The sequence below is a fragment of the Macaca nemestrina genome, chromosome 2 (assembly GCF_043159975.1).
Source record: "Macaca nemestrina isolate mMacNem1 chromosome 2, mMacNem.hap1, whole genome shotgun sequence".
Taxonomy (NCBI): Eukaryota; Metazoa; Chordata; class Mammalia; order Primates; family Cercopithecidae; genus Macaca; species Macaca nemestrina.
The window spans coordinates 127486857-127512627 of NC_092126.1; the positions used below are offsets into that span (position 1 = coordinate 127486857).

Genomic DNA, 25771 nt, shown 5'->3' on the forward strand with positions numbered 1-25771 from the left:
AAGATAAAAGGTAAAGCAAGATTAAACTAAGGAACAGTGATGGCATGCATAGGGCATAATGTCCCTCCCCCACCAGGAGGTAGACTTTTTAATTCACTGAATGGGTTAATAACAACCCATTGTTGTTGGATATTTTTAAATTTTTATTAAAAGTGATATGAATGTTTTGGCTTTTATTGAAACTAGAGAAAGTATAGTTTATAAAATCTCTTGTAAAATGTTACATCAGTATAGTTACCAGTTTGTTTCCGTCTAGAGCCCCTGGTTGTGTATTCAGTGGATTTTAAAATTATATATTACACTCACAGTATGGCTACATGGGCTTTTTATTTTTATTTTTATTTATTTTTTTTTTTTTAAGGAAATGTGATTTTGAAACTTCTCAGTTCAATAGTTCTAAATTTTGGGTGTTAATTGTTGAAGAGTCCAAATACAGTTGTTTGGCATTGTCATAATGCCTTTACAGTGTTTAAGATAAGATTCTGATTCTAAAAACCTTGATTTTCTGCCCAGTTTTGTTCAATAGCAAATCATAAGTATTTGAATACCTACCTTGTTTCAGGCATTGAGTATGTAGTATGATTCTTACTGCCACAGAGTTTACAGTCTAACTGGAGAGGCAGGCAAAACTAACTAGATACACTTTAAAAATAACTATAGGTTTTTTCCTCATTGCTCTTACTACTACAAATGCAAGCTTGCAATAGAGAGTGACAATGGGGTTCTTCTATAGATAGAGTGTTTAAAGAAAGCATCTTAGGAGGTGACACTGGAGCTGAGTCCTAAATGATAAGAAGGAGCAACTCGGGCAGCGATCTAGAATAAGAGCGTTTGATGCAGAGGGAACAGCCAGCACACAGACCTGAAGAAGGCCTGTGTGGCTGAAGGGTATTTAGTATTTAGTGAAGGGAGGTAGAAACTGGAGGAATCCAGCATTATAAGCAGGAACCTGATCATTCATAGGCCAGGCTAAGAAGCAGCTTGGGCGCACCGGAGGATTTATGTAAGAGAGTAACACAGTCCTATTTCAGTGGTTGATTTGCTGAGAATAAATTCTGGGAGAAGGGCAGAAGCAGGGAGAATAGTTAAGAGGCAAGAGATGACATTGGACTGAGAGTAAGATCTGGCAGTAGAGCTAGGAAGACTGCATAGCTTTGAAATACTTTTGTTGTTTTTGTTTTGTTTTGTTTTGTTCTTTTTTTGAGACAGTGTCTCACTCTCTCGCCCACGTTGGAGTGCAGTGGTGCGATCTCAGTTCGTTGCAACCTCCGCCTCCCAGATTCAAGCAATTCCCTTGCCTCAGCCTTCCTAGTAGCTGAGACTACAGGCGCCCGCCACCACGCCCTGCTAATTTTTGTATTTTTAGTAGAGACAGGGTTTCACCATGTTGTCCAGGCTGGTCTCAAACTCCTGACCTCAAGTGATCCACCTGCCTCTGCCTCCTAAAGTGCTGGGATTACAGGCATGAGCCACTGCGCTCAGCCAAGAAACATTTTAAAGTTAGAATTTACCGATCTTGCTGTTGAGACTGCTGCTGTTGGATTAAGAGTCACACCATCATAAGCAACATTCCACCGTTTTTTTCCAGGAATAAATCCTCTATTTAACCATAAAAAGATCATTTGAGTTCCTGCTTCTAGAAGAAGCGCTGGGGTAGGCACTAGAGTGGGTACAGAGGTGGATAAGATGTCATTTCCCTGCTTCTGACTTGTGGACAATACAGACAATATTTTGGAAAAATCACTTGTAATCCACTAAAATGGGAGGTGTGTCAATGGGGACAGACAGAGCTGCCACATATGGCTACACAGTTTGTGCACTGAACAGCCGTATTTGGTGGCCCCAGGTTGGCAACAAGGTTGACGTGAGCAAGCACAGGAGCAGGAAATTCCAGGCTCTCTGGGATGTGCTGCATGAGTCACCATTGGCCAGAATTGATGTACCCACCTGTGGATGAGTGAAGCTCAAAGGCAGGCGGGGACTAGCTCACAGGGCATCAGTGCCCATGAGTCCCCTGCTCTGGACGTCTCAGTGAGGACCTGTTGCAGATTTTTTAGAACCAAAGTGATGTGACTTAGTGGTGCCCCAGAGAATTGATGGGTAGAGTGGATTCCTTAGGCAGAAGGAGGATCTCTTGGTCCCCTCTTCTAGGAGTATTTTATTCACTGGTTACAGCATATTTATATGAATTTTTTTTTTTAATCTTCTCGTTTCCCCTCTTAGAATGTCAGTGTATGGGTAGGAAAAAGTGTTTTTTTGTTTTTTTTTTTTTTTAGACAGAGTCTTGCTTTGTCGCTCAGGCTGGAGTGCAGTGGCGTGATCTTGGCTGGCTGCAACCTCTGCCTCCTGGGTTCAAGCAATTATCCTGCCTCAGCCTCCTGAGTAGCTGGGATTACAGGTGCATGCCACTATGCCCGGCTGATTTTTGTATTTTGGGTAGAAATGGGGTTTCACCATGTTGGCCAGGCTGATCTGGAACTCCTGACCTCAAGTGATTCGCCCGCCTCGCCTTCCCAAAGTACAGGGAATATGGGCATGAGCTACTACTCCCAGCCAGGAAAGTATCTTAAAATCACATTTTTCTGTCTTTCTCCTTTCCTGCCTTTCAGTCCCTCGCACAATATCTCCTAGTAAGATACTTGTTGAATAACAAAGGGTTGGTGTTAACTTCAAACATGTAAATGGAAAAGTGTGAATGCACTCCAGGGTCTCCTGTGGTTTGGCAGGAGGTGTGACTGACAAAGTCACTAGGTGGGAGGCTGAGGTGACAAGGGAAGTATTAAAGATATGAGAGAGGAGAGTTCCTGGCAGAAAGATGAGGGCCAAGTGCTCTGAGGGAGTTATTCTGCTGGGAAATGTGTAAGGAGTGCCCTCTTTGAATCAGCAGTAGAGGAGATGGCTGCTGGTGGAATTGACAAGAGGTTTAGGGTGAATGTGGGTTTGGGAGAGTAACTGCATGAAGTAGAGGGAGGTACCATGTGGTGGCCCTGGAGGGACTTCCCCCGACTCACTTGGAGGAAAGGAGAGGTGGACAGGGTTCCCAGGACCAACAACCTTTACCGGTGCTGCCACAGTCTCTTCTATCTTTTGGGGACAGGGGTTGTGACAGGAAAGATTATTTTTGGAACATTTTCTTTTTTGTTGAAATTTTTAGAAAGCCAGTTGTTGCATTATTGTTTTCCATAGTTAACAAAAAACAGTTTTCAAATTCAGAATCTTTCAGAGTGACTGTTGTAGTTTATTTAGCTGCCAAAACAGGGATGGTACTTTCTTTCAGTGATATTGGCGAAAATGTGTTGGTAGTCTTCTGTGAATTCATATATTGCTGTTATCTGTCTGTGACTTTTATGAACAAATAAATAGTTGCTACAAACTCCAGCAGGCAGTTCCTTTAAAACCACTGCTACCAGGACAAGAAAACATGCTACAGTGGCAGCAAGTCTTGTAAAGTCAGTCAGTGCTGGTGGTAAAAGTATTCTGAATTGGTGAGCAGCTATTATTCAGAGTAGTTAAGAAGCCATGTACTTTTTTGCTAGCCAAGCTGCAGTTTGAGGAGTTAACAATTAACCAGGATTTCCATTTGAGCAATGATGGTGAATGATTGTGGTGCCATTTTGGCATTTCCAGTTTTTCAGTCTGATTGCTCTCATAGCATAGTTTGCTTTCTTGGAAACTACATAGTAATACCATGATTTCTTGATGTTATTTTAATGTTTTAAAATACTCCAGTGTGCCTCATATTTCTCTTCAGTTACTTAGTATTTTTAGGAGTAAGCTGTGAAACCCCATCTCTACCAAAAATACAAAAAATAAGCCGGGTGTGGTGGCGTGCACCTATAGTCCTAGCTACCTGGGAGGCTGAGGCAGGATAATGGCTTGAACCTGGGAGGCGGAGCTTGCAGTGAGCCGAGATTGTGCCACTGCACTCCAGCCTGGGTGACAGAGCGAGACTCCATCTCAAAAAAAAAAAGAGTCAGGTGTTTCTTACTGCTAATTTCAGATTTAAAAATATAATTCAAATCAGTGGATCCCAAACCTGCTGTGCATCTGAATCAGAGGAGCTTTCTAAGTGAGCAGCTTCCAAAGGCCCGCTCCAGATGCTCTGCATGGGAATTTCAGGGATAGAACCCAGGATCTGCATTCTAAACAGCTCCCTGGGCTGATTCTGACACACTGGCTGGCTGGAATGCATTGCTTTCACAGATGCAGATACAGTCCACTCTGGTGGAGCTGCTGCTTGGTACACACAGTGGCTAACATATAGTGACTGACACAGATTGCCGCTCAGAGATTCATTGAGCCAACCAGAATGGCAGGAAGGGAGGCCCCTACTTTTTAAAATACCTGTATTATGTTCTGGAAATGTCACATTAATTGCCAAAAAACTTTTGAGTAGGAGGAAGCATTGAGAGATGGTGACGTTCCTAGGGTCAGAAGCCCCATTCTTTTGAGGTGGGAATCTTAAGTTCTTCAGTTAGTTTAGTGATAAGTGTGTTGGTTCTATACTGGCTACTGAATAGTATAAACTGTGTAGTACTACTTACATGCATTTGCTCTGGCTCTGAATGGTGGGATTAGCCTAGGGTTAGCAGATGACTTGTGGGGTGCTTTTGAGGCTGTATACTGAGAGAGCTTCCAGGAATTCCTATTTTGTGCTCTCCAGCTTCACTGAGTTTGCTTATGAAGAATACTTTAATATTTCTCTTTTATGCAGACACAGGGGTGATATTACCTAGGAGAAATAGATGAATGATGTTTAGTCCGCTTGGACAAGTACCACATTTAGAATCTCTGTGATTAATTGAAACCCTACTCAGATGTCGGCTGTTAAAGTATTTGCCTCAGATTAGTTAGGCTGATCCACTTGTTCACCTTTTGGCTCAGCTTGACTCTTTAAGCATGGCCTCAGTGGTGACATATGGAGCAGCCACCTTTTCCCAACCTTAATCAAATTCTGGCTTTATTATCTGCTGACTTAATTCCACTTAGTATTTTTCTTTAAATCAAACCACTTTTATCTAAATAAATCAATTTACAAGGAAAATCTTACTAGAACAATAAAGGGGGAAACTAGTGTTGCCTGCTATAAGAAATAGTAAATGTGAAAATGAATGCTGTGAAAAGAAGATTATTTAATTTTATGTTGATGCTTTTGCCAGTGCTGGCTCTGAGCCTGAAGCTTGCTCTCTTTGTTAAAATGGAGACTAGCACATTTTAGGCAAGTATTGTCCACACAGCAGTGCGATATTATCAGGAAAATGGAAAGAAATTGGAAAGGGAGTAAGTTTTCGCTTGTCATTTGATGTTTTTAATATTAGAGAGTGATGCCTACTCCATATTGTTTGGAAATACCAGCTCAAGTTCTTGAATTTTGCCACCTCATATGTTTAAAGAGCTATCTACTGAGGCCAGCCTTAGCCCTAGGAAATAACAGACCTTGAAGACAGAATTTTGGAATCTCATGTTGATCTGTAAAAAGACCACGTAAGACAAATACCATTTGTCATCTATCGATACGTTATATATTGAGCCACTACTGATCACTGTGAATGGTATGTAAGTCTGTTGGTGAGGCTTCAGTGTAAAACATCTGCCTTTCTCAGACTGTTCACAAACAGAAGTGTCATAAATCTGACTTTTTCATGACTTAATGAACATAGCTTTAGTAGAAACACTCCTGTGATCTTACAGCTTTCTCTCCTTGCAGATATTACAAATCCTGTAAAATTAATAGCCACACACATTGCTTGGACTTAATGTTCCTTGGTGTGCATTGAGGTGGTTTGGATTCTTTTAGATGCTAGCATAAATTATATTTTCTAAAATGTCATTTTCATCGGGATGAGCAAATTACTCATATATTCATATGAGAAATTACTTGTACTTTTTTGAGCTAAGTAATTGGTTTCAAAGAATGTTAGTACTATAAGAGAAAAATGAATTTTTACTCTGAGATCCGATGGACTGCTTCTGGCAAAAATGCTGGTTCTCATTGTTGACAACATTTTACATAGTTCTGACCAGCAGTTGCCATCGTATAATTATCTTGCATCACAAAGCAGAGGTTTTACCATTTAATATAGAACACTTCCCTCCCCTTTTGCTCTCTGATTAACTTAGACCTGGAAAGTAACAGGTTCAGATATTTTTTAACGTGTCATTTTTTTTTTTTTTTTTAGCTAATAACTGTTTTTGATAAGGAAAGAAACTGTTTTTTTCTCATAAGTATACTAAATTTAAGTCCACTGACTAATGATAACTTTTAATAGTACCTGGTGATTTACAGAGAATTTTTGCATGTACTGTCTTATTTCCTGTTCTTAACAATCCACTGAATGGATTTTATGCTTAAAGATCAAACTCGTAAATTAAATTTCATTCACACAGATAAAATATAGCAACTAGGCCATCTTTTCTGCCTGCTAACATTGATTTATTTTGCATGATAAGGATGTATAGAGTTAAAAGAAAATTCAGAGACAGTATGAATTGCATGTGTCACAAAGCTATCATTAGCGACAGATGTTCTAGCTGAAGTAGAATTTTAAGTTTGCTTCAAGAAGCTGGATCAGTATTGTAAACCTGTTACCTCGGAACATTTGGTAATTCAAAGATATAGTGATGGTAGGTAGATAATTGATTTAGCATAGTCATTGAATTTCTCTTCTGCCTGTTCTACTTTATTTAATTCTAAATCATAGTAGCTATCTAAAACCAAACTCCTCCTCTTTTTGTATGAGACTCGTAACATTTTGTAGCTTCTTTAGAGAATTGACTGACATGTTTATTTCTGTCAGTATAAAGACTGAAATGTGTTGCAGAGCAAAAAAAAAAATTACTTCACTCTTTTGCTTGGAAGACATGTACCAGGTCTTTCTCCAGCAGTCTGGGGATGAGCTGGGGATGGGAGCTAACCAAAACAGGCACATGAAAACATGAATGATGTCAAGGTGGAAATTAGTTTAACTCTGGAAGGAAATTCCAGGTTGACCTTTTGCCCTAAACTTCTTGTCACTAAGTAACCATTTTTGGATAAAGAAAGAAAATGTTTTTTCTTTCACTTGTCATTTATTGCTATTAATATTAGAGAGTGATAATGTAACATACAGTGTATTCATTTTTTCTTTGCTACAAGTGAAAGAATGCTAATTAAATTTTTCAGATAACTGAAGTAGCATTAGATAAAGGTTTATTCTCTCTCAGCTAATATAAATTTATCTTTTTTCTCTAGTTGTATTATAAGCAGATATATTTAAAATAAAGTTATGACATTTGTAGGAGCAACATTTTAATTTCTAATTATAAAATGAACTTATTTTTCCTCCTACTGATATCTGTGCTCTTATGAATGTCTATGCCTTTGGGACTGCTTTAAAAAGGAATTAAACTAACAATAGTATTACTCATGCATTTAACAAAATTTATTGGGTGCCTAATATATGCTAGGCATTGCCCTCTACTGAGGTAGAAAAGCAGTGTCTGTGATTTCATGCACCTTAGAGGAGAGAGAAAAATGAAATTGTGTGAAATCAGATTATTTCAGGTAGTGATAAATGCTAGGAATAATGTGAGAGAAAATGACTGGGGCAGACCACTTTAGGTAAGGCTAGTTAAAGAAAGTCTGTCTCTGGAGTTGATGTTTAAACTCAGTGATGAAAGAGAGCCAGCCCATTTGAAGATGTAAAGGACAAGTGCTTCACAAATATCAAGTGCAGAGGTCCTTAGATGGAAGTGGTCTTGGCAGAAAGGCCAGTGAGGAGACCGAAGGACAGTGTGCAAGGAGGAAAGGGGTCCAAGTTGAAACTGGAGAAAGTGGTTGTAGGACCAGATGACACTGGACCCTGCAAGCCTTGAGAAGAATCAGGATTGGACGGTGTAAGTTGCTGGAGTATTTTGGCCAGGAAGTGTTTGATCACATGGTTGCTGTATGGAACACAGGGGACAAATGTGGAACCAGGGAGACCAGTTAGTGAGCTGTTTCGTACTGGTTAAGGTGAGAGCTGGATCAGGAGAGAAAGCTTAGATTAGGATTGTAGCAGCAGGGGCAGAGAAGTGTGAACAGAATTAAAATCTGCATCGGAAGTATAAAGCCAGCAGGGCTTGCTGATGGATTGGGAAAGGAAGGGAGGAGGAATGACTCATGGGGTTTTTGGCTCAAGCAGCTGGATGAATTTACTTGCGCTTATGGATCAGGAGGTTGTTCTTTCAGTTTGTATATGGGCATTTATTTTTAATGAGGTGCATTGACCTGAATGAAAAGTGTTGATATATTATGTTAAGTCTTTAGGCATTTTCTAAAGATTATAGAAGAAAGTAATTATTGCAGTGATGCCAAGTTGGGGGGTCATTTTTTCTTTTCAGTTTTTTAATGTTATTGTAATCTAGTCATATAAGCCAGAAAACAAAAGAAAATGTGTGCACTTTCCTGGGACTTCTCATGTATTCGTTGGGTAGTTGTGAAAATTTATTGACTAACAAACCACTATCTTTCAATTTGTTTTTAATTATTAAAATAAAATACATTGTAAAAGAAAGTAAACAACCAGAGGATAAGTATGCAATCAGAATGAACAAAGCTCCTTCATCTTACTTTTCAGGGGTACAGTTTGACATATACTCTTGGAGGGTTCCTAGAACCTGGACAAAGGAATATTTACCAGTATATTTTTTCCCCTCACGTATTAAAAAAAGCAGATTCCGTGTGAATTCACGTTTTAAACTTAATAATCTATCTAAAATATTTTTTCAGGTTAATACATACTGTTCTGCTGTAGTCTTTTTAAGGACTGCCTGTTATTCTGCTTCATTAATGTATTTTCACTTAACCTGACTCCTGTTGATGGACACTTAGATCTTCAGTGTTGCGTTACTGTATACAGTGCCTTAAGGACTGTTCTTCTTTGGGAATGTCTGTCAGTATTTCAGCATATTGATTCTCCACATGGAACCTGGTCACCAGGTTTGTACTACTGTGATTTGATGAACTACTTCAGCAGTTCTGATTTGGGTTGCCACAATAATAAGGCAGTGAAAATGTGAGTTTCTGGCAATATCTATCTATCTATCTGTCTATCTATAAATTGTTTATAATGTATATATGTATCAAAACATTACACTGTATTGTAAATATATAGAACTTTTATTTGTCATTTATACCTTAATAGAGGGAAAAACAGTTGGAAATTTTTTTTAAAAAAAGGCTTAATAAAAATTAAGAAATTATTATTTAATATATATATGAATTGTTAATATTCACCAGTGTCACTCTTGACTTGCCTGCTACATGTAGAAGTCATTAGCTATTATAGGATGGCCATGCTTCAACTTTAAAGGAGATATTTCAGGAAATAAATCCATATTTTATTTATATTTCCTAAAAAGTATTTTTCCTGACAGTCATTTCACAAGACTGATTTGTATGTTGACTAAGACCTGCGATTTCAACCCTGCTAAGCTGTGATCTTACATATGACCAGAAGAGGGAGTTTTTATCACTTCTTGATGCTGTGGTACCTACTACCTGACTGGAATAATTCCTCTGATGTATGTACTAGTCCAAGTCCATAAAACAAACTGGTTTGGGAGGGGCCCAACAGCTAAATTTAGCTATTTCCCTTATCCCACATTATGTGTGTAGAAATCCCAGTCTTGAGGTTTACTTCAAAGTAATTTTATACCTTTTCATCTTGTGCATTTATTTGAAGATTAAAAAAATAAAAGAATTATTTCCATTTAAAATAAAATACAAACAGCCCCTGATCACACAATATAGAGTTCTTGATTTATATTCTCTTCAGGTCACAAACTTTGGAATGAAATTTGTTTCATTGCCTCTTATGCTTGATATATTTCTTAAAAAGGTTGTTAGAACTTCTGTTTTGTTTTCTTGAGACAGAGTCCTGCTCTCTTGCTCAGGATGGAGTGCAGTGGTGCAATCTCAGCTCACTGCAACCTCCACCTCCCAGGTTCAAGTGATTCTCATGCCTCAGCCTCCTTAGTAACTGGGACTACAGGCATGTACCACCACACCCAGCTAATTTTTGCATTTTTAGTAGAGACAGAATTTCGCCATGTTGGCCAGGCTGGTCTTGAACTCCTGACCTCAAGTCATCTGCCTGCCTCAGCCTCCCAAAGTGCTGGGATTATAGGCGTGAACCACCACACCTGGCCTACAACTTCTAATACTGAAGATGTGTAGTGAGCTTTAGAGAGTTAAGATGTTACTTTGCCAAAGTGGCTAATAGGCCTTTTTCTGTGTGATTCAACTGTGGTCTGTTGTGCTACTTGAGTCTCAGCCTGCTTAGCCAAACAAATTAAGAGAGTGACAGTAATCAAGACACACTTGTTTGATGTAATACCAGAATTTTGTATTTCTTTTTTTTCTTATTCTTCGAGACAGATTCTCAGTCTGTTGCCCAGGCTAGAGTGCAGTGGCGCAGTCTTGGCTCACTGTAACCCCCACCTCCCGGGCTCAAGCAATCCTTCCACCTCAGCCCTTCCAGTACCTGGGACTGGAGGCACACGCCACCATACCTAGCTGATTTTTGTATTTTTTGTAGAGACAGGGTTTCACCATGTTACCCAGGCTGGTCTCAAACTCCTGGGCTCAAGCAATCCACCTGCCTCTGCCTCCTGAAGTGCTGGGATTACAGGTGTGAACCACCCCCCTTGGCCAGAATTTTGTATTTCTTTAATTTTTCTTCAGCTACCTTCACAGTGCATTTTTATAACAAATTTTTTAGACCAACTCTTTCTTTATAGATTTTTTGATCGGCATATGAATGTATTAAATATGTACACCTATAATGTATTTTTATGTAAATACACAAATGTAATCATCTCAACTGTTTTCAGTGCAGCCTTTTTCTTATTTCATTGGCTCTTTCAACTTACCTGCCTTCTCTAACTGTAGCAGTCCGCACTACGCTATAAATCATACATGCTGCATTCTTAGTATGTAACTTAGTATGCTTCCTTCTATATTTTTCTCATGCTTCTAACTCTATCCAGGCACATAGAATCATGTATTTTATTAGTAGGGGCTTTTGGTGATAGTTTTACAAAAAAATGGATCCTATTATGCACACTTCTGCTCCTTTTCTACTCAACAATACCTCATGTAAATCCATTCACAGCCCTGGATAACACTAATCCCCTCTTTTTAATGGTTGCATACTGCTCTAAAGTGTGGCTGTGCTGTATCTTCCTCTGCCAGGCCCTCTATGGACATTCATTTTGTTTCTTGCTTTTTGTCTCTGTGAACCAAACAGCAGTAACCACTCTGGTACATACATACTTAATTACTGGTGGTTTAGTTTCTGTGGGATAGAGTCTCAGGAGTGGATTCCTGGGTCACAAAAGATAGTTATTTGCAGTGTTAATAGCTGCTGCTGGATTGCTTTCCAAAAAGGCTATAATACTTTATCTCTACCAGTCACTATAAGAGTATCTCCAAAGGAGTAGATGTATTTATTTTTCTAAGCTTCCATTTATTTTTCTAAAGCCTCTTAACAATGTTCCTTACACACACACACACACACACACACACACGTATGATTAATTTTAATTTGAAGTAAATTTCTCAAGCACGAGTCTGAGTAATAATAATATGAGACAGAGATCTTTCAAAACGAGTGATTATTTAAAAAAATATTTAAACAATTATAGGCAGTTTCCCTGGCATCTATGGGAAATTTCTATTCATTCTGTATGGGATTTACCTTAAGGAAGAAATCTCATTCTTTTATGCTAGGATTCCTCTGTGCAAAATGTGAGGCCTCCTAGAGGATAACAATTTTGAGTGTGATTAATTGCAAGGCCAAGGAAAAACTATGGCCAGTTTTGTTTCTGATCTCACTATCCTCTTTGCAGTTGGTATGATTGGTCACCTTATAACAGTGTTCATTGTGTGTTTCAAATAATAACTGGGCTGAGGTCAGACTGTGGTTAACTCAAAGCCTGTGTAAATCAGGCCATGAAAATATATTTTATTTGCCTGCCTTACACACATGAAGTGTGGGTGAGCCCTGGAGAGCCATCCACCAAAAGATAAGCTAGAGGAAGGCTGCTGCATGGTTTTAGCCTCCAAGGTGAATTATTCCCATTTAAATTTCATCTCCTACCTCTCCTAATCCAGTGTGAGTACCTAATGAGCGCTGGATAATAACATAGCAACATTTCTAGGTGAAGCTAATCTGATTCTGGATAGCAGGCTTCCAGGCCCACAGCCGAATGAATTGCTTGGTATTTCCAAGTTTGAAAATACTTTTTTCCCCTTTCAAGTGCTCCTTGGCAGCAGGTAAGGAATGTTAAAGCTCCTGTAAGTGCCAATTAAGGCCAATTATAACTCGCCTGGCCTGCTGAGACAGTGAAGTGGAGTTAGTGGAGACTTGTATTCCTGTAAAATGGAGAACTGGCTTTCACCAATGACAGGAACACAGTATTTCATAACTGCCAGCAGCTTGTTTGTTGCCCTCCAGAACACTGAATGACACCTCTGCTGGCTTCTCAAGGATTCCGTTTAGGAAATCCCAAGATTTGTAGAGGACTTGACTAATTTCTATAATAGAAACCTCAGTTTTTCTGTTTCTGTTTAACTCTTCTTTTCTATCATCCATCCAGTTTCTCCTTGGCTGTAATCATAATAGCTAACATTTGCTGAACATTTAACAAGTGCTGGGCACTGCATTACCTGCGTTATCTCAAATTTACTCCTCAACCCAGGCTTGTGGGAGGAGGGAGTATCAGTCCTTAGCTCTCCAGAGTCTCTTGCCCATGGCTGCACAACTAGAAGTGCTCAGACTGCAGGCTGGCTGCCCCCTGAACCCAAACTTTGAGTGCTTCTCCTAGCCTCCTGCAAGTTTGCTTGTTTGCTGCGAATAGGCTAATGCACAGTTCAGAACGCCCTTTGTGCACTAGAGTAAAATTGACATGTGTACACCGTCCAAACCACAGCTGATACATATAATTTTTGGTCAGTGAGGCACGGATGTTATTCTATTAAGATGTTATTTTAGTCTGTAGTTTTTTTTTAGTCTGTAGTCTTAATTTTTTTTCTTAGGAAAAAAGAAATATGACCATGTCCCCAGACCTAAACACTTATGTCTGAGCCATCACTGGGATATTTAATATCAAAATAAACTTTATTTGGATAGGATATTGAGAAATGATTTGAAGAAAATTGTGATAATGCTTTACAAGCAGAACAAAGCAGTATTTGCTTAAACATTTTATTCAGGGCATTAACAGGGGCACAATGTGTGAGTGTTTAAAATTGAACTTTGTTCTCAGTTTCTATGTATTTGTGTTATTGGTATACAAAATTATGTTTTCCTGGCTTACACGGCCATTAATTCATCCCTTTTCTGATGTAGGTCTTAAAAATGTTAAAATTGTTTTTCTCTTATTTCTGAACTTAAATATAGACGTGTGTTTGTAGCATTTAAGAACATTTGCTAAAATTCACCCTGGTTTTCTTCAGTGTCGCAGAATGACTTGATTCTTAGAACTGTCTTGGATTGGCTGACTCTCATAATGATATTTTTCCCCACTGGTACAATCACTGTGTACGAAAGGGAATATTAGAAAAGCAAGCATTTGTCCTTGGGAGGCCAGCAAGAAGTCTGGGTCCTGTCGTACAAGTATAGTGATAGGGAAGTGTGGTTTAGCTCAAGAAGGATCCTCCTACCCTGTTCTTTTCTGCTATTGATGACGTTAAGGAGATTCCTTGGCTACCCCTGCAGGGAGGGCAGGTGAAGTAGAGTAAATACTACTAAGACCTGTGGCAATCAGGTTGTACAGCCATGGATTTTTATTTATTTATTTTTTTCTAGCTTAAGAAAAGCTTCAGTGAATTAACTTAAAATTCTTATTTTCACTAATGAGCTTTTGAAAAGATTTGGGAGATGTATCCGCATCCTGTGCTTCTAAGGCTTGCTGATGACTCTTCCCTTGGGTTCTCCTAGTGTCTTTTAAGGGCTATCATAGTTTTGGATTGTATGAACGTTATTGTAAGGAATCTCGGTGGTGGGGGAGGGCTTGGGGGAAAGTGGGTTTCAGAAAATCCCCTGGGTCTTGGTATTGCTGACATGGTTGGGATCTGAATCCCTGTGAAAATAGGGCAGTGCAGCTATTATTCTTTTGCTTTAGAGTCAATTTAGAATTTGGCCCGATAGAAGACGTTTTCATGCTTGTCTAAAAACTCTTCCCCACCCATTTCAGGCTAAATCATTTCCACATATGTAACTCATGACCTCCTCCCAATATTCTGTGTGGGGTGATAGGATTTTGTAGAAGAATCTTTTCCCGCTTCTTTTGACATTTAAAAGAGTTCATTTTGAACTATCAGATTTCTAAGTCATTATTATAAAACTCAGATCACTTGGCAGTTTTTTCTATGTCACTTGTGGTGATTTTTTGTTGTTTTGTTTTTATTAGAACTCTGTCACCTGGGCTGGAGTGCAGTGGCGCAGTCATAGCTCACTGCAGCCTCAAACTCCTGGACTCTTGCCTTACCCTCCCAGGTAGTTGGGATTACAGGTGTGAGCCATTACACCCCATTCCATGTCTATTTGACAGTAGATTTGTTGATTGGCCAGAGAGAGGGAGCATGATAGGGATGATAGGGAAACAGGCCAGGAAGACACTATTTCCAAGGGGGCACTCAGTGAGAGAAATTCTTGGATTTAAAAGTATGAAAGCTTTAGTCAGTCCTCCAGTGATTGAACAACAAACTGGACAAACGTGGATATGAAATTACACATATTTTACAAATATGCACAGAAAGTGGGTTAAGTTTTTTTGTTACTAGATTTAGGAAGGAAAAGTATGTTTAGGAATAATAAACTTTTTTTGTAAAGTTTAGCAACTATAGATAGTATAGGGGAAATAAAACCTGGAAAAATGCTGCAGGCATTTTATAGAAATGTTTAATTTTAAGACCTTTAGGTCTACTGAGACTTAAAATGTAGGTTTTTAAATAAATCATGTAAGTTTTGTAATATACCTGGTAGTAACTGTGTTAGTTTAAAGGCATTCAGAAAAAAATTCACAAAGTATAAGTAATTTGCATTTTAGCAGGTTAAACTTATAGTATTCCATCTTCCCCAGTTTTGACAAGTTGCCTTTCAAATAGAAAGATTAATTTACACCGTCCAGGACGCCTGGTATGACCATATTAGATGAAATTAGACTCCACCCCCTGTTTTCTGTTGATCTGCCAGGACCTTTGTAATTCAAGTGCTTTTTACAGTAGTAGCAAATGTTACATAAGCCCAAACATGGAGCATATTTGGAGTTGGTGGGCAGACCCAAATCATGATGCAAGCCTGCAGTAGCAAGTGTGCAATGAAGCACAACCAAATTCTGTGAATGGAAGGTAGCAAGACGCCTCTCCAAAGCAGCCCTTCTGCGCAGGAGCTGAAAGCTCCACTGGGTAAGTTTTCTGAGGCAGTTTTCAGAGGCTGGGCTTGGCTCAGGGCCCAGCTCTGGATGAGCCTGTGGACGGTGGGGTAGGTCTTTGCTAACCTTACATAGAACCAAGCAGAGTTGGGAAGAGTTTATGCAGGCCTCTTTCCTCCTGGCGTTTGTCTTGCCCTGCCAGCAGGCCAGGAGGGCTTCGCTGCTCAAGTAGTGGAGGGAGGGAGCCTGCAGAGCTAGGGGATCAGCGTGGTTAATCGCAGCCACAGGGATTAGCTGCTGCAAGCTGTCCACAGGAGCCATTCTGAAATGTCATTTGAGTGATCTGGCCAAAGTTCAGATGCAGACAGGAGTCGAGTTTGTTATTAACTCCAACAAAATGCTGAGGTTTGCACCAAACAGTTCCCATATCTCAAAACAGAGAGAGTATTGGTTACGTCGCTCTCTAAAAATGGAGGAACGTTGTAACATGCTTTAACTGTTTGTTTTTTATCTTACTTGTGGTAAGTGAGGTTTCATGACAGGCAGTTTGCAGTGTTTCCTGTAGAATGTGTTTGAAAGCTGTTTTGTCAGATACTTCAGTTCCACAACAAAGTTTCAAACAAAACACTGCGTCAAGAGGAAGAACAACTTCAAAATACAACCAGTAACCCTGGGAAGTCATTCAGTAACTTAAATTGAGTGTATAAAAATTTAATTATGGACTGACTGCCAGAAAAGATGATTTTTTTCAGTTGTGTTATTAAGGTAGCCAGCAGAGCTAAGCTGATTCTTCTTGGGTGGATGTGGAGGCTGTTCTCAATGTTACCTTACCTGTCTCAGACCTTCTGTCTTCATGCAGGAAGTGAGGTGTCAGTTGAGTTCTTTAGTTTTCAGGGGATTCAGATTTCATGCCTTCTGCAATAATGAGCTTGACCGGATGGTTTTAATTGAGGTTGAAATTTAGCTCCCCAGTTGTAGGACTTTAAATATGAAAAGATCTTAAACCTTTAATCAAATTGCTGTTGATTCTCTATAACTGATTTTTCTGAAAACTCTTGTCAGACAGTTTTAGGTTTGCTATTTCTGCTTTCGTTTTTGCATGTCACTTCTGATGTTTTATTAGTTGACAGCCCTGGCCTGCAGGTGGAGCAGATACTGTTTCTCTTCAGAAAAAATAAATGTGTGTTGCAGACTCATTGAAAACATTGGCATTCCTGAGTAATTAATCACTCATTCCTTATTAAAAGAATGCATAATGAAGGAAGCTGTTAGGCTGTGTTCAAAATGTGAGGTTTTTCTTATTTCCATGTTTTGGTCTTCAGGTATTCTGCCCTCCCCCACCCAGAATAAGGTGATAGAAAAAGGATATAAAACTAGTGGATAATAGCAATAAGGATTGTGACTGGCTCAGTGTAGCACTTTTTAGCAGATGGTTTTGTCATTTCGTTGTACCTTGCAGAGTTGCTCTTGTTTGTTGGACTGGGAAGATGATGCTCCCTGTTGGGATTCCTACACAGAAATTTCTATTTTAAAAGACAAAACAGAAACCAAACAAAAACAAGACAGCTCCTCTAATTTGAGTTTTACCAGTTTCCTTTTATTCTCTCTCTTTTTGTGTATATGTAAAAATTGGATTGGAGTGGTAACGGCGTAGTTTTGTTTTGTTCTTTTAAATTGTCTTTTGGCATTTTGGTAATAGCCCATATATTTCATTTGGGAAAGACAGTGACCTAGACCAAAATGAGACTATAGAGATACTTGTGTAAAGACTGAGTATGTTTGATGCTTGAACTACAGATAGTGTAACAAATTGGAAGGCTATACTTACAAAGGTAAATAGCTGAAATTCTGAGGTGTTCTTTTCCCTAACATATAGAGGATTAAATCAAAAGTAGCTAGAGACTAGTGGATTTTTGTTTTGGCTCTCTTTTCTTCTCACAAGTTGGTACCTGAGGTATAGAAACAGTTCAAGTGAATGATGGTGTGAGAGGGAGAAAGGGGAGTGAAATTTTACAAAATGATGTGCATCACTCAGATGGTGAGGTCATGTTTGTTTCAGCCAGGGTGATTTATTGCTGTAGTCTGTCAGCATCATTTGGGTAACACTGTGGTCTCTGATGATAGCAGAGAGAAGTCCTTATGGCTGTTAGCAGAGCAGAAGTGTCAGCCAGCATGTCATTCATTGTGTGGTATCTGTAGTTAGAAACGGTGACAGCAAGATCACAGAGGTGGCATAAACAGTTGGATGGTTGTGTTACGCTCAAAAGCAACAGCATCCTTTTCCCAAAAGGTACTTTCCCTAAGTGTGTGTATGCGTTAGAGAGGATGATAACCCTCGGGTCGAAAGTCTGCACCTTGAACGGGGTTGCAGGAGCATAGAAAGGGCGTCCTTCAGGAACTGAACTGATCACTCAGACCACTCGGTTTTACTTAAGACAAGCTGTTTCATGAAAGAAAAAAAAAAGGGTGTTATACTCGTAGCTGATGTGATCAACTGTTACAACACGCTGTACCTCCTCTTTTTCCCTATCATTCCATCTTTTTCAATAAAATTTTTGGATTTTTTTTAAGCCCTTTTACAACTGTTTGCAAAGAGCTGCAAGTTAAGCAGGCAGGGAAGGAGTATCCCCCAGATATTCAGTAAGTTTTTCATATTTCTCACATACTTGAAAGCAGAGTTCAGAAAGAACAGTCCTCTTGGGAAGAATTCCTGGCAAGAGGATTATTTGAGGTTGCCATATTTCTGCTCCTTTCTTAGCAACATTATTTACAATCCATTCACGCCTGTCCCTTCCCCCACTGAAGTGGAGTCGTTCTCCCTTGTAATCTGCCCTTTGTGATCTGTTCTCTTTCATGCAGCCAGTGTGAATGGGTATGCTGCAGTGTGCGCTCTGCCCAGAGACGTGGAAATGCCAAGAGACCCGAATACTTTAGTTGGGCCTTTATTTCTGTCATAAAGCACTGACTTGAAGAGCTTGATAATTTGATTAGGATCTTTGGTGAAAAGTTGTTTCAAGTGGCCCAAGTGCTATAAATGACTCTCTTTTCTGCACTTTCCCCTTATGTTTTAATTTAAAAGCACCTCCGCATTAGGGGGAGGAGAGATGCATTTGGCAGAGGTAGCAGTTGGAGACTAATTTGTTAGGGCAGCCAGTGTTGAAATCATCCTTTTCAGTTAAATCTCTCTAGTGGAAATGACGCCGAGTGCTTTGTGGCAAGGACTTTTTCTTTCTTAGTGTTTTCCAGTGCCATTTGTAACCCACCTAAGCATGCTCTGAAGTTGCCTCCCAGCCCCAATTTTGGCTAATTGTCCTTTGAGGCACTGCATGTCAGAGGTCAGTTCTGAATTCCCCAACTTGAGATTTGAATGTTCCAGGGACAGTCCCACCGACTTGCTTCCTTTTAAGCAATTAGACTACACTCAGCTCTCTCTGGAATAGTTTCATCAAGTGCCTGGGGAACATAAAGAAATTGGATCAAAGATAAAGCAGATTTAGGATTAAAAAGAACCTGTGACTACAAAGAGTGGATGGAGTAGGACCATGTTTGCTTGTCAGGCCACGTGTGAGTGCTTTTAAGAAGAATAAGAAAATTTAGAGGGAAAAGTTGACAACAATGAAAGTAGTGAGGAAATATGAAATGCTTAATGTTCATGTGTAATCCATATGTAGTGATATGTAGTCCATGTGTAGTGATTTGCAATGGTATGCCAAGTATTTTTTAATATTCATTAGGGAAAAAAATATGTATATGTGAAACTCCTACATCAAATACAAAGTCATTCTTTCAGAAATATTATTGCTTAGGATAATGCTAAATTAGTACCTAGTCAGCCACTGAATTTTTAAAAATATATTAAGTAAATAATCGTCTAGATATTGTGCAGATTTGGAAAAGGATCCAAAGTATGATTTAGTTGTGAATAACAGAAGTTTAGGGAAAACACTAGTTGGGAGCAAAGTACATGTGTAAGAAAAAAGTGCTGAGTTTGTTTGTTTGTTTGTTTTTTTAATGCAGTCTTTATTTCTAGTCTGCCTCAGGTCCTGCTCTTGGATGTTTTCTTAAGGAGTTATAATCCTTGTGAAAGACACATAATGCCAATTGACACCTCCTGAGTTGTGTTTGGTGGCCTGGAAATGGAGTATGACAGTTTGGATTAATTGGGAGCCGTGTAATAACAAGCTGCAGTTATTTTTCAACCTGGACATAAAAATAAACAATAAATAATTTTGTGAAGGGACAGGTTGATGAATGACCTAAAGTTTTAAAACTGAGCTTTTGATATGTGCATTGTTGCTTACTATGACTGGCCAAAGACTGTGTGCATGTTTACCTGTGTTTTACATTTTATAGCCATGTATAACCTTCATTATTGAAAGTCCTTGCTTTAAATGACCGTCGTCATGGGATGTTTGTGGAATGGAGCTGTCAGAAGGCATGAAGTCGTGCATTTCTTGAAGCATGCATTGGTATTTCTCATAAGGCCCGTCCATGCCGAGTGCACACTGTTTAACCTTAACTGACTGAGTCTATCTGAAAGTATGAGTGAGTTTCATTTAAAGAAAAATTTGTGAGTTTTACTTAGAAAATCTGCCCAAAATTTCCACCTTTGGATCTGTAAACTGAATTTGAGACTTGATCTTCATTTTATTCTATTTGCAGTTTTTCGTGAGTGTCTTCTGAATTCTGTGAGGAAAATGAGCCAACCTTTTATTTGTAAAATAACTTTATCTTGAATGAATGTTCTTTTTGTTTGGTATGAATTTGCTAATTTTTAAATGAATTCTTAAAGTTGCTCCCCTGAGCTCCTATCTTAGAATAGGTTGATATCTTCCTGAAATGGCATGTAAAAATATGTATACTAAATCCTTATCACACTGGAGAAGATAACTTACAGTAAAGAGGGTTTGGTTTGTTCTTAAGTGATTTATACTTTCTTTAGAAGTCAGGAGGTGTTATTGGCGAGTACTTTTCTGTCTAAAGAAATAAGCCTGTAGCTGGCATCAGCCAAGCTAATGGGGTATCTGTCTTATGTGCTGTTGAGTTCCCAGTACTTGGTCCATAGTAGGCTCTGTGCTGCAGTCTTTGCAACTCTTTATCATTTAATCCACAGCAGCCCTGCAAAGTAGGCTTGGCAGTTGAAGACACTGCCAACGAGGATGGAGTGAGCTGGTTGCCCAGGTTCACCTAACTAGTAACTGGCAGAGCAAGGATATGAACCCACATATCCCTGACTCTAAAGTTCTTATCCTTTTCAGGTAATCTTTTAAAAAGTATTTTTATTTGATTTGGATTCTATTCAGGCTGATTACTCAACCCATACATATCAAGACTGTGCCCAACAGCCCTGAGCCTCTGCTGGGAAGGTGACCGTAAACAACCTGAGAGTGACTGGAAGCACGCATATTGTATTGTCTACTGGTTGGTGGGTCCAGCCTTACCCTATTGAGCAGGTGTTTGCTGATGGTCTTTTGTAGAGCATCCTTATCTGGAAACTGTGTTTAAGTTGATTCCTTTTAACCAAGCTGTAAAGACAGCCCCAATTGGCACGTTCTGTCACAGTTTACTCTTCAGACTGATGCAGGATTTTTCTTCTTGGTCACACTGCAAGCCAGGGATGCCCGGCCAGCGATGCCATGCTTGGGCCTCCCTCGGCCACGCTGGGTGTGCCGCAGCTTGCCTGTGTTATAGGTTGTACCTGCATTTGGCGGTTCCTGAGCTCTTGTATTGCACCCAAGAAGAATGAGGATACGTGGAGCATTGGAGGGTGAGAAAAGTGGAGAACAATTTTATTGAGTGATGGCAACGGCTTTCAGCAGAGAGAGAATTTGGGGAGAGGGGAATATTTCCCCCATGTGGCTGGGTCTAGGGCCCTTTATGGACTCAGAATGGGGAGTCTGATTGGTTTGCGAGTATTCAAAAAGCTTTAAAGCGAAGGCACAACTCAAAGGTGGGCATGACAGTGTAGAAAAACCAATTTGGAAAGGGTAGGTATATATAAAAACAGGTGAAGGGTGGGGACCAGAGGAAAGCATCCCAAACGGGAAGACAAATTCTCAATCCAGTCCTAGGATTTAACTTGTAGCTTGACTTTCAGGCTTTAAACTATCTTCAACTTGGAGGTGGGTTTTCGTCGGAGACCCTCCCCTGTCTGTCTAGGCACTTGTCTGCCTCTATCAAAACCATCTTGGATGCTTTAAGACCCTCCAAGCAGAGAACTGCTACACTGGCTGACACACTCATAGCTGATTTTTAGCTTAGCAACTTCCAAAATGGAAAGGTGAAATCGAAAACAGTGTGGATTTCCCTTAAACATATTCTGGATCCCACCCTGAATATACCAAAAAACTGTCATCGATGACAGATGTTCAGCCTATGCAGACTTGTACACTAACAACCTGCTTTTGCCGAGCACTTGGGGAAGATGGCCTTCTTACTGATTTATGCCCCAACCCTCACCTTTATCCCTGCCCCTCCGTGATGTATTATGACTTGCTAATAATGCCATTTCAGAGCAGGCAAGTTGCCTTGTGCTTTCACCCAGGTGCTGGAGTCAGCCTGCCTGGGATTGCACCCATCTTTGCCTCTTAAGTAACCATGTGATGTTGGACAACTGACTTGAGTCCTTTAAAGCCTTGGCTTCCTCATCTGGAAAGTGAGGATAATAATAGTATCTACTTTGTTAGAAAGATGGTCAGGATTGAATGAGATAATCCATGTAAATCCCGTAGCATGGTGCCTGGCATGTGGTTTCTACACAATACACAGTAGCAGCTGTTGTTGATGTTGTTGTTCTTGAAGGTGAGATTTCTCATCATCCAGTTGTTTGGATTATAAAAGATTAGTAAAAGGTTTAATAAGATGTAAGAAAAGAGCCCTGAATAAAGGCTATGGGAAGGGTTGCAGCTTGTGAGTTACCATGAGATGGTGGAAGGAGGTTATCTGAAATTGGATGAAAAATTGTAGCATCAGATGTGTTTGGGTGTGGTTAATAACACACATGGTGGTGAACTGAGGTAGATGGTAGAAGTTTGAGGGGTGTGCATTTTGAATCTTCCCACGTGGCTCATTTCAGCCAGTTTTCTGTGTTCACCTGGTATTTCTTACAGATAAAAATCATGAAAAGTGAATGCAAAATTTCAATATGTTCAAATTGTTTCTTAGTATATCGGTGGCTTTGGAATGCTTTTGCATTCTCAAAACAAGCTTTATAGCAGAACTGAGGATATTTAATTCAGGTTCTGTGGGGGTTTCTTAGTAGTTAGCCACTTGCATGATACCCGTTGAGAATGGGACAAATTGATACTGTGCTCAGGAATGATAGTATGCCTTGCTTTATTTTGGCATGTATAAAATTGAGACCAGAACACCAGATTTTTCTTCTTTAGAAGTATGTATTTAATAACCGAGTAAACTATATTCATTGTAGAAAGACAATACACAAATGTTTTAAAAAATAGAGCTATAATCCCAGGAATAACCACTTTTTAAAAAGCTTGACATATATCCTTCTAGATTATTTTCAAGTATGAATGTTAGCATTTGGAGTTACAATTTGTTTTGACTGCTGTTTAGATTTGTGCCCTAATTTTGACACTTGCTCATTATAAATTATTTTTAGTTGTTTTCAAAGCAATATTTATGATACAAAAAGATCTAATTATTTGCTTTGAACTCCTTTTTGATGTGTACCTGGGTGTTAATACTTAAAATTTTTTTTTAAATCTCAGAATGAATTCAGAATTATAAGCTTAGTATTCTCGGTTGCATTCCATTTTGGAAGACCTATACAGAGCTGTCCACCCTCCTATACCCACTAATATCCTGCCCTTGCCATGTGACGTATTAAAGCCACAAGGGAAAAGAGCCCCATGAAACTCCATCTCCCTCGCTTCTCCCTAGCACAACACACGTACACACTTAGGCATGTTTGTCTTTCCTTGTCTCTGCTCTTTCCTTGTGTCTGTACTTGTCTGTCAGTCGGCCTGTCTCTCCCTTGCTGGAGCCATTCATCATGCCCTCCTCATTCAGGGACAGAGTGTGCTCTCTCTGGGCTGGTGCCAGATCCTGGAGAGAGGAGTGCTTTGAAAACTCAACTTGGCCTCCTCAGCAGACCACATTGCAGTTGTTCTCAGCATATGGCCACCGCTTTGTCCACTTAATATAGGGTCCCTAACCCCACCTATAATTTGCCCACTTCTCTTCTGATCTGGGAGCAAACACTTTTTTAAAGCTAGATGCCCAGTTTAAAATCTTATGAAAAATAAGAACTCACAGTGGAAGGATAAGGGGAGTCCAACTCAACTATAATTAAATTTGGTTTTTCCTTCTTGCTTTCTTGTCGGGGGAAAGCCAGATGCTGTCCTTTTCACAGAATAAGTTACCAGTCCATGATGTTAAGGAACAGCTTAATTCAGTAGCATGACAAGAATTTGAGCTGACACTTTTCAGCCAGAATCTCAGTTACTTACACACACTATACACACACAATCTGTTTTAAATTTTAGTGAATGAAAAATTCACATGATAGATTGTCATTCTTAGTTTTTAAATAGTTTTTATTGTTACTGAAGTAGAAAATAGAAATTTTTTGAAATATTATCGAGACATCAGTAGACTTTTAATGTTAGGAAGCTTTGAACCTTGATTTTCTAGTGCTGAATCCCATATTAAGAGTTAATAGATAAGAAAAGAAGATTTTAACCAAAGAAAACAGGGGGAGGGTGGACAATGATGGGAATAGAAAATTGAAAGGACAAGCTTAAAGTTACAGTTAGTTCTGCTATAACACAACATGCATTCCTAAAAAATTACTGCACAATGCAACATTACGCAACAAAAACCACATGAGGCTTATTGGGAAAACGGGGTAATGGCACAACATTCAAAGACCTCATCAGTGACACACACAGAAAAACATAGGAACCTAATGAAAAGGGTAGCACAGTCTTACAAATGTTAAATGCTCAAAAAAAAAAAAAAATACATAAATACTAGAATAAACATGGCAGTTACCTGAAAAGACCTGGCATTTGCTTGTGGAAGGCGTGAGAAGGGTTGCGGCTTGACTGTGAAGTGATGGAAGGAGGTTATCTGAAATTGGATGACAAATTGTAGCATCAGATGTGTTTGGGTGTGGTTAATAACACCCATGGTGGTGAACGAGGTAGATGGTGGAAGGTTGAGGGAGTGTGCATTTTGTGTTTTCCCATGTGGCTCATTTCAGCCAGGTATAGTTTTCTGTGTTCACCTGGTATTTCTTTCAGACAAAAATCATGAAAAAGTGAATGCAAAATTTCAGTATGTTCAGATTGTTTCTTACTATATTGGTGGCTTTGGAATACATTTGCATTCTCAAAACAGGCTTCATAGCGGAACTGAGGGTATTTAATTTGATTGAGAATTTTATCTAATCATTTGATCTTCAAAGAAAATACATCACACATTTGCTCTGAGACACCTGCTTGAGAATTCTGATACCTAGAGTGTACTTCTTAAAAGTTAAAGTTCTAGTTGAGGGTTTTCTCTGTCTTCTTCATATCACAGACATGCCCATCCTTTAGTGCACTGTTTCAGGGGGTACACAAGGTGATTTTTGTAGATAAACATGGATGAATATTTTAATGTTTAGTTTATATAATAAGCTTATTGAACTTACTGTTTCACAGATACTATTGTTTTGGAAAAACCTATCTCAGCTGAGGGTAGAGGTGCCCTGCTTCACCCTGGGGCCCATCTGGAAATGGATTGGGAGGTGGTTTCAGGTTGTCTTTGGCAGATGGGCACTACTGGTGAAGAAGCAGTAGGAGACGAGGAATGCTAACCATTCTGAAATCCTGTATGAAGAACTGTCCTGTCCAAAATACCAATGATGTCCCCATGAGAGACTGGTTAGTATTAGAGTAAGGAGGAGGAGGAGGAGGAGATAATAGAATTGATAATGTAAATTAAAATGTTGAGTTTAAAAAAATAGTATTTTATGTAGCTTTGGTAAGAACGATGAAAATAGTTTGCAGTTGATGAAAATTTGGAAAACACTAATTGAGGACAAGTAGTAGTGGCGAGCTTCATTTGACAAACCCTTTAGTGCCTTGTAGCAGACAGTATTCTCAGTGCCATGCACATGCTAACTTACTCAGCTGTGGTTAATGGTTCTTGAGGCATTAGCCTAGTCTACTGTAGTGTCTCAACCGTGGCTGCACAGTAGAATCAGACAGGGAAACTTGTCAAAACTCTGGATGCCTAGTCCACACCCCAAACCAATTAAATCACAGTCTCTGAGGGAGGGACCTATGCATCAGTGTTTCTAAAGCTCCTTATGTTATTCCAGTGGGTAGCCAAGTTGACAGCCACTGGTCTAGGGCCTTCTAAA

At 39.4% G+C, this 25771-nt stretch overlaps 1 protein-coding gene across 13 annotated transcripts in view; it reads left to right on the forward strand.

Moving 5' to 3' along the window:
* The window catches only part of LOC105483316 (ataxin 7), a 150526-nt gene that overhangs the window by 90760 nt on the left and 33995 nt on the right, over positions 1 to 25771 (forward strand). The window contains exon 1 of one of the 13 annotated variants that reach the window (XM_071092039.1): positions 1 to 15433. The exons of 11 other annotated variants lie outside the window; for them this stretch is intronic. In XM_071092039.1, the coding sequence (XP_070948140.1) occupies positions 15370 to 15433 (64 nt within the window). In that variant the 5' untranslated portion in view covers positions 1 to 15369. The remainder of the gene's footprint in view (positions 15434 to 25771) is intronic. One more of the 13 variants, XM_011744160.3, reaches the window with a different exon arrangement.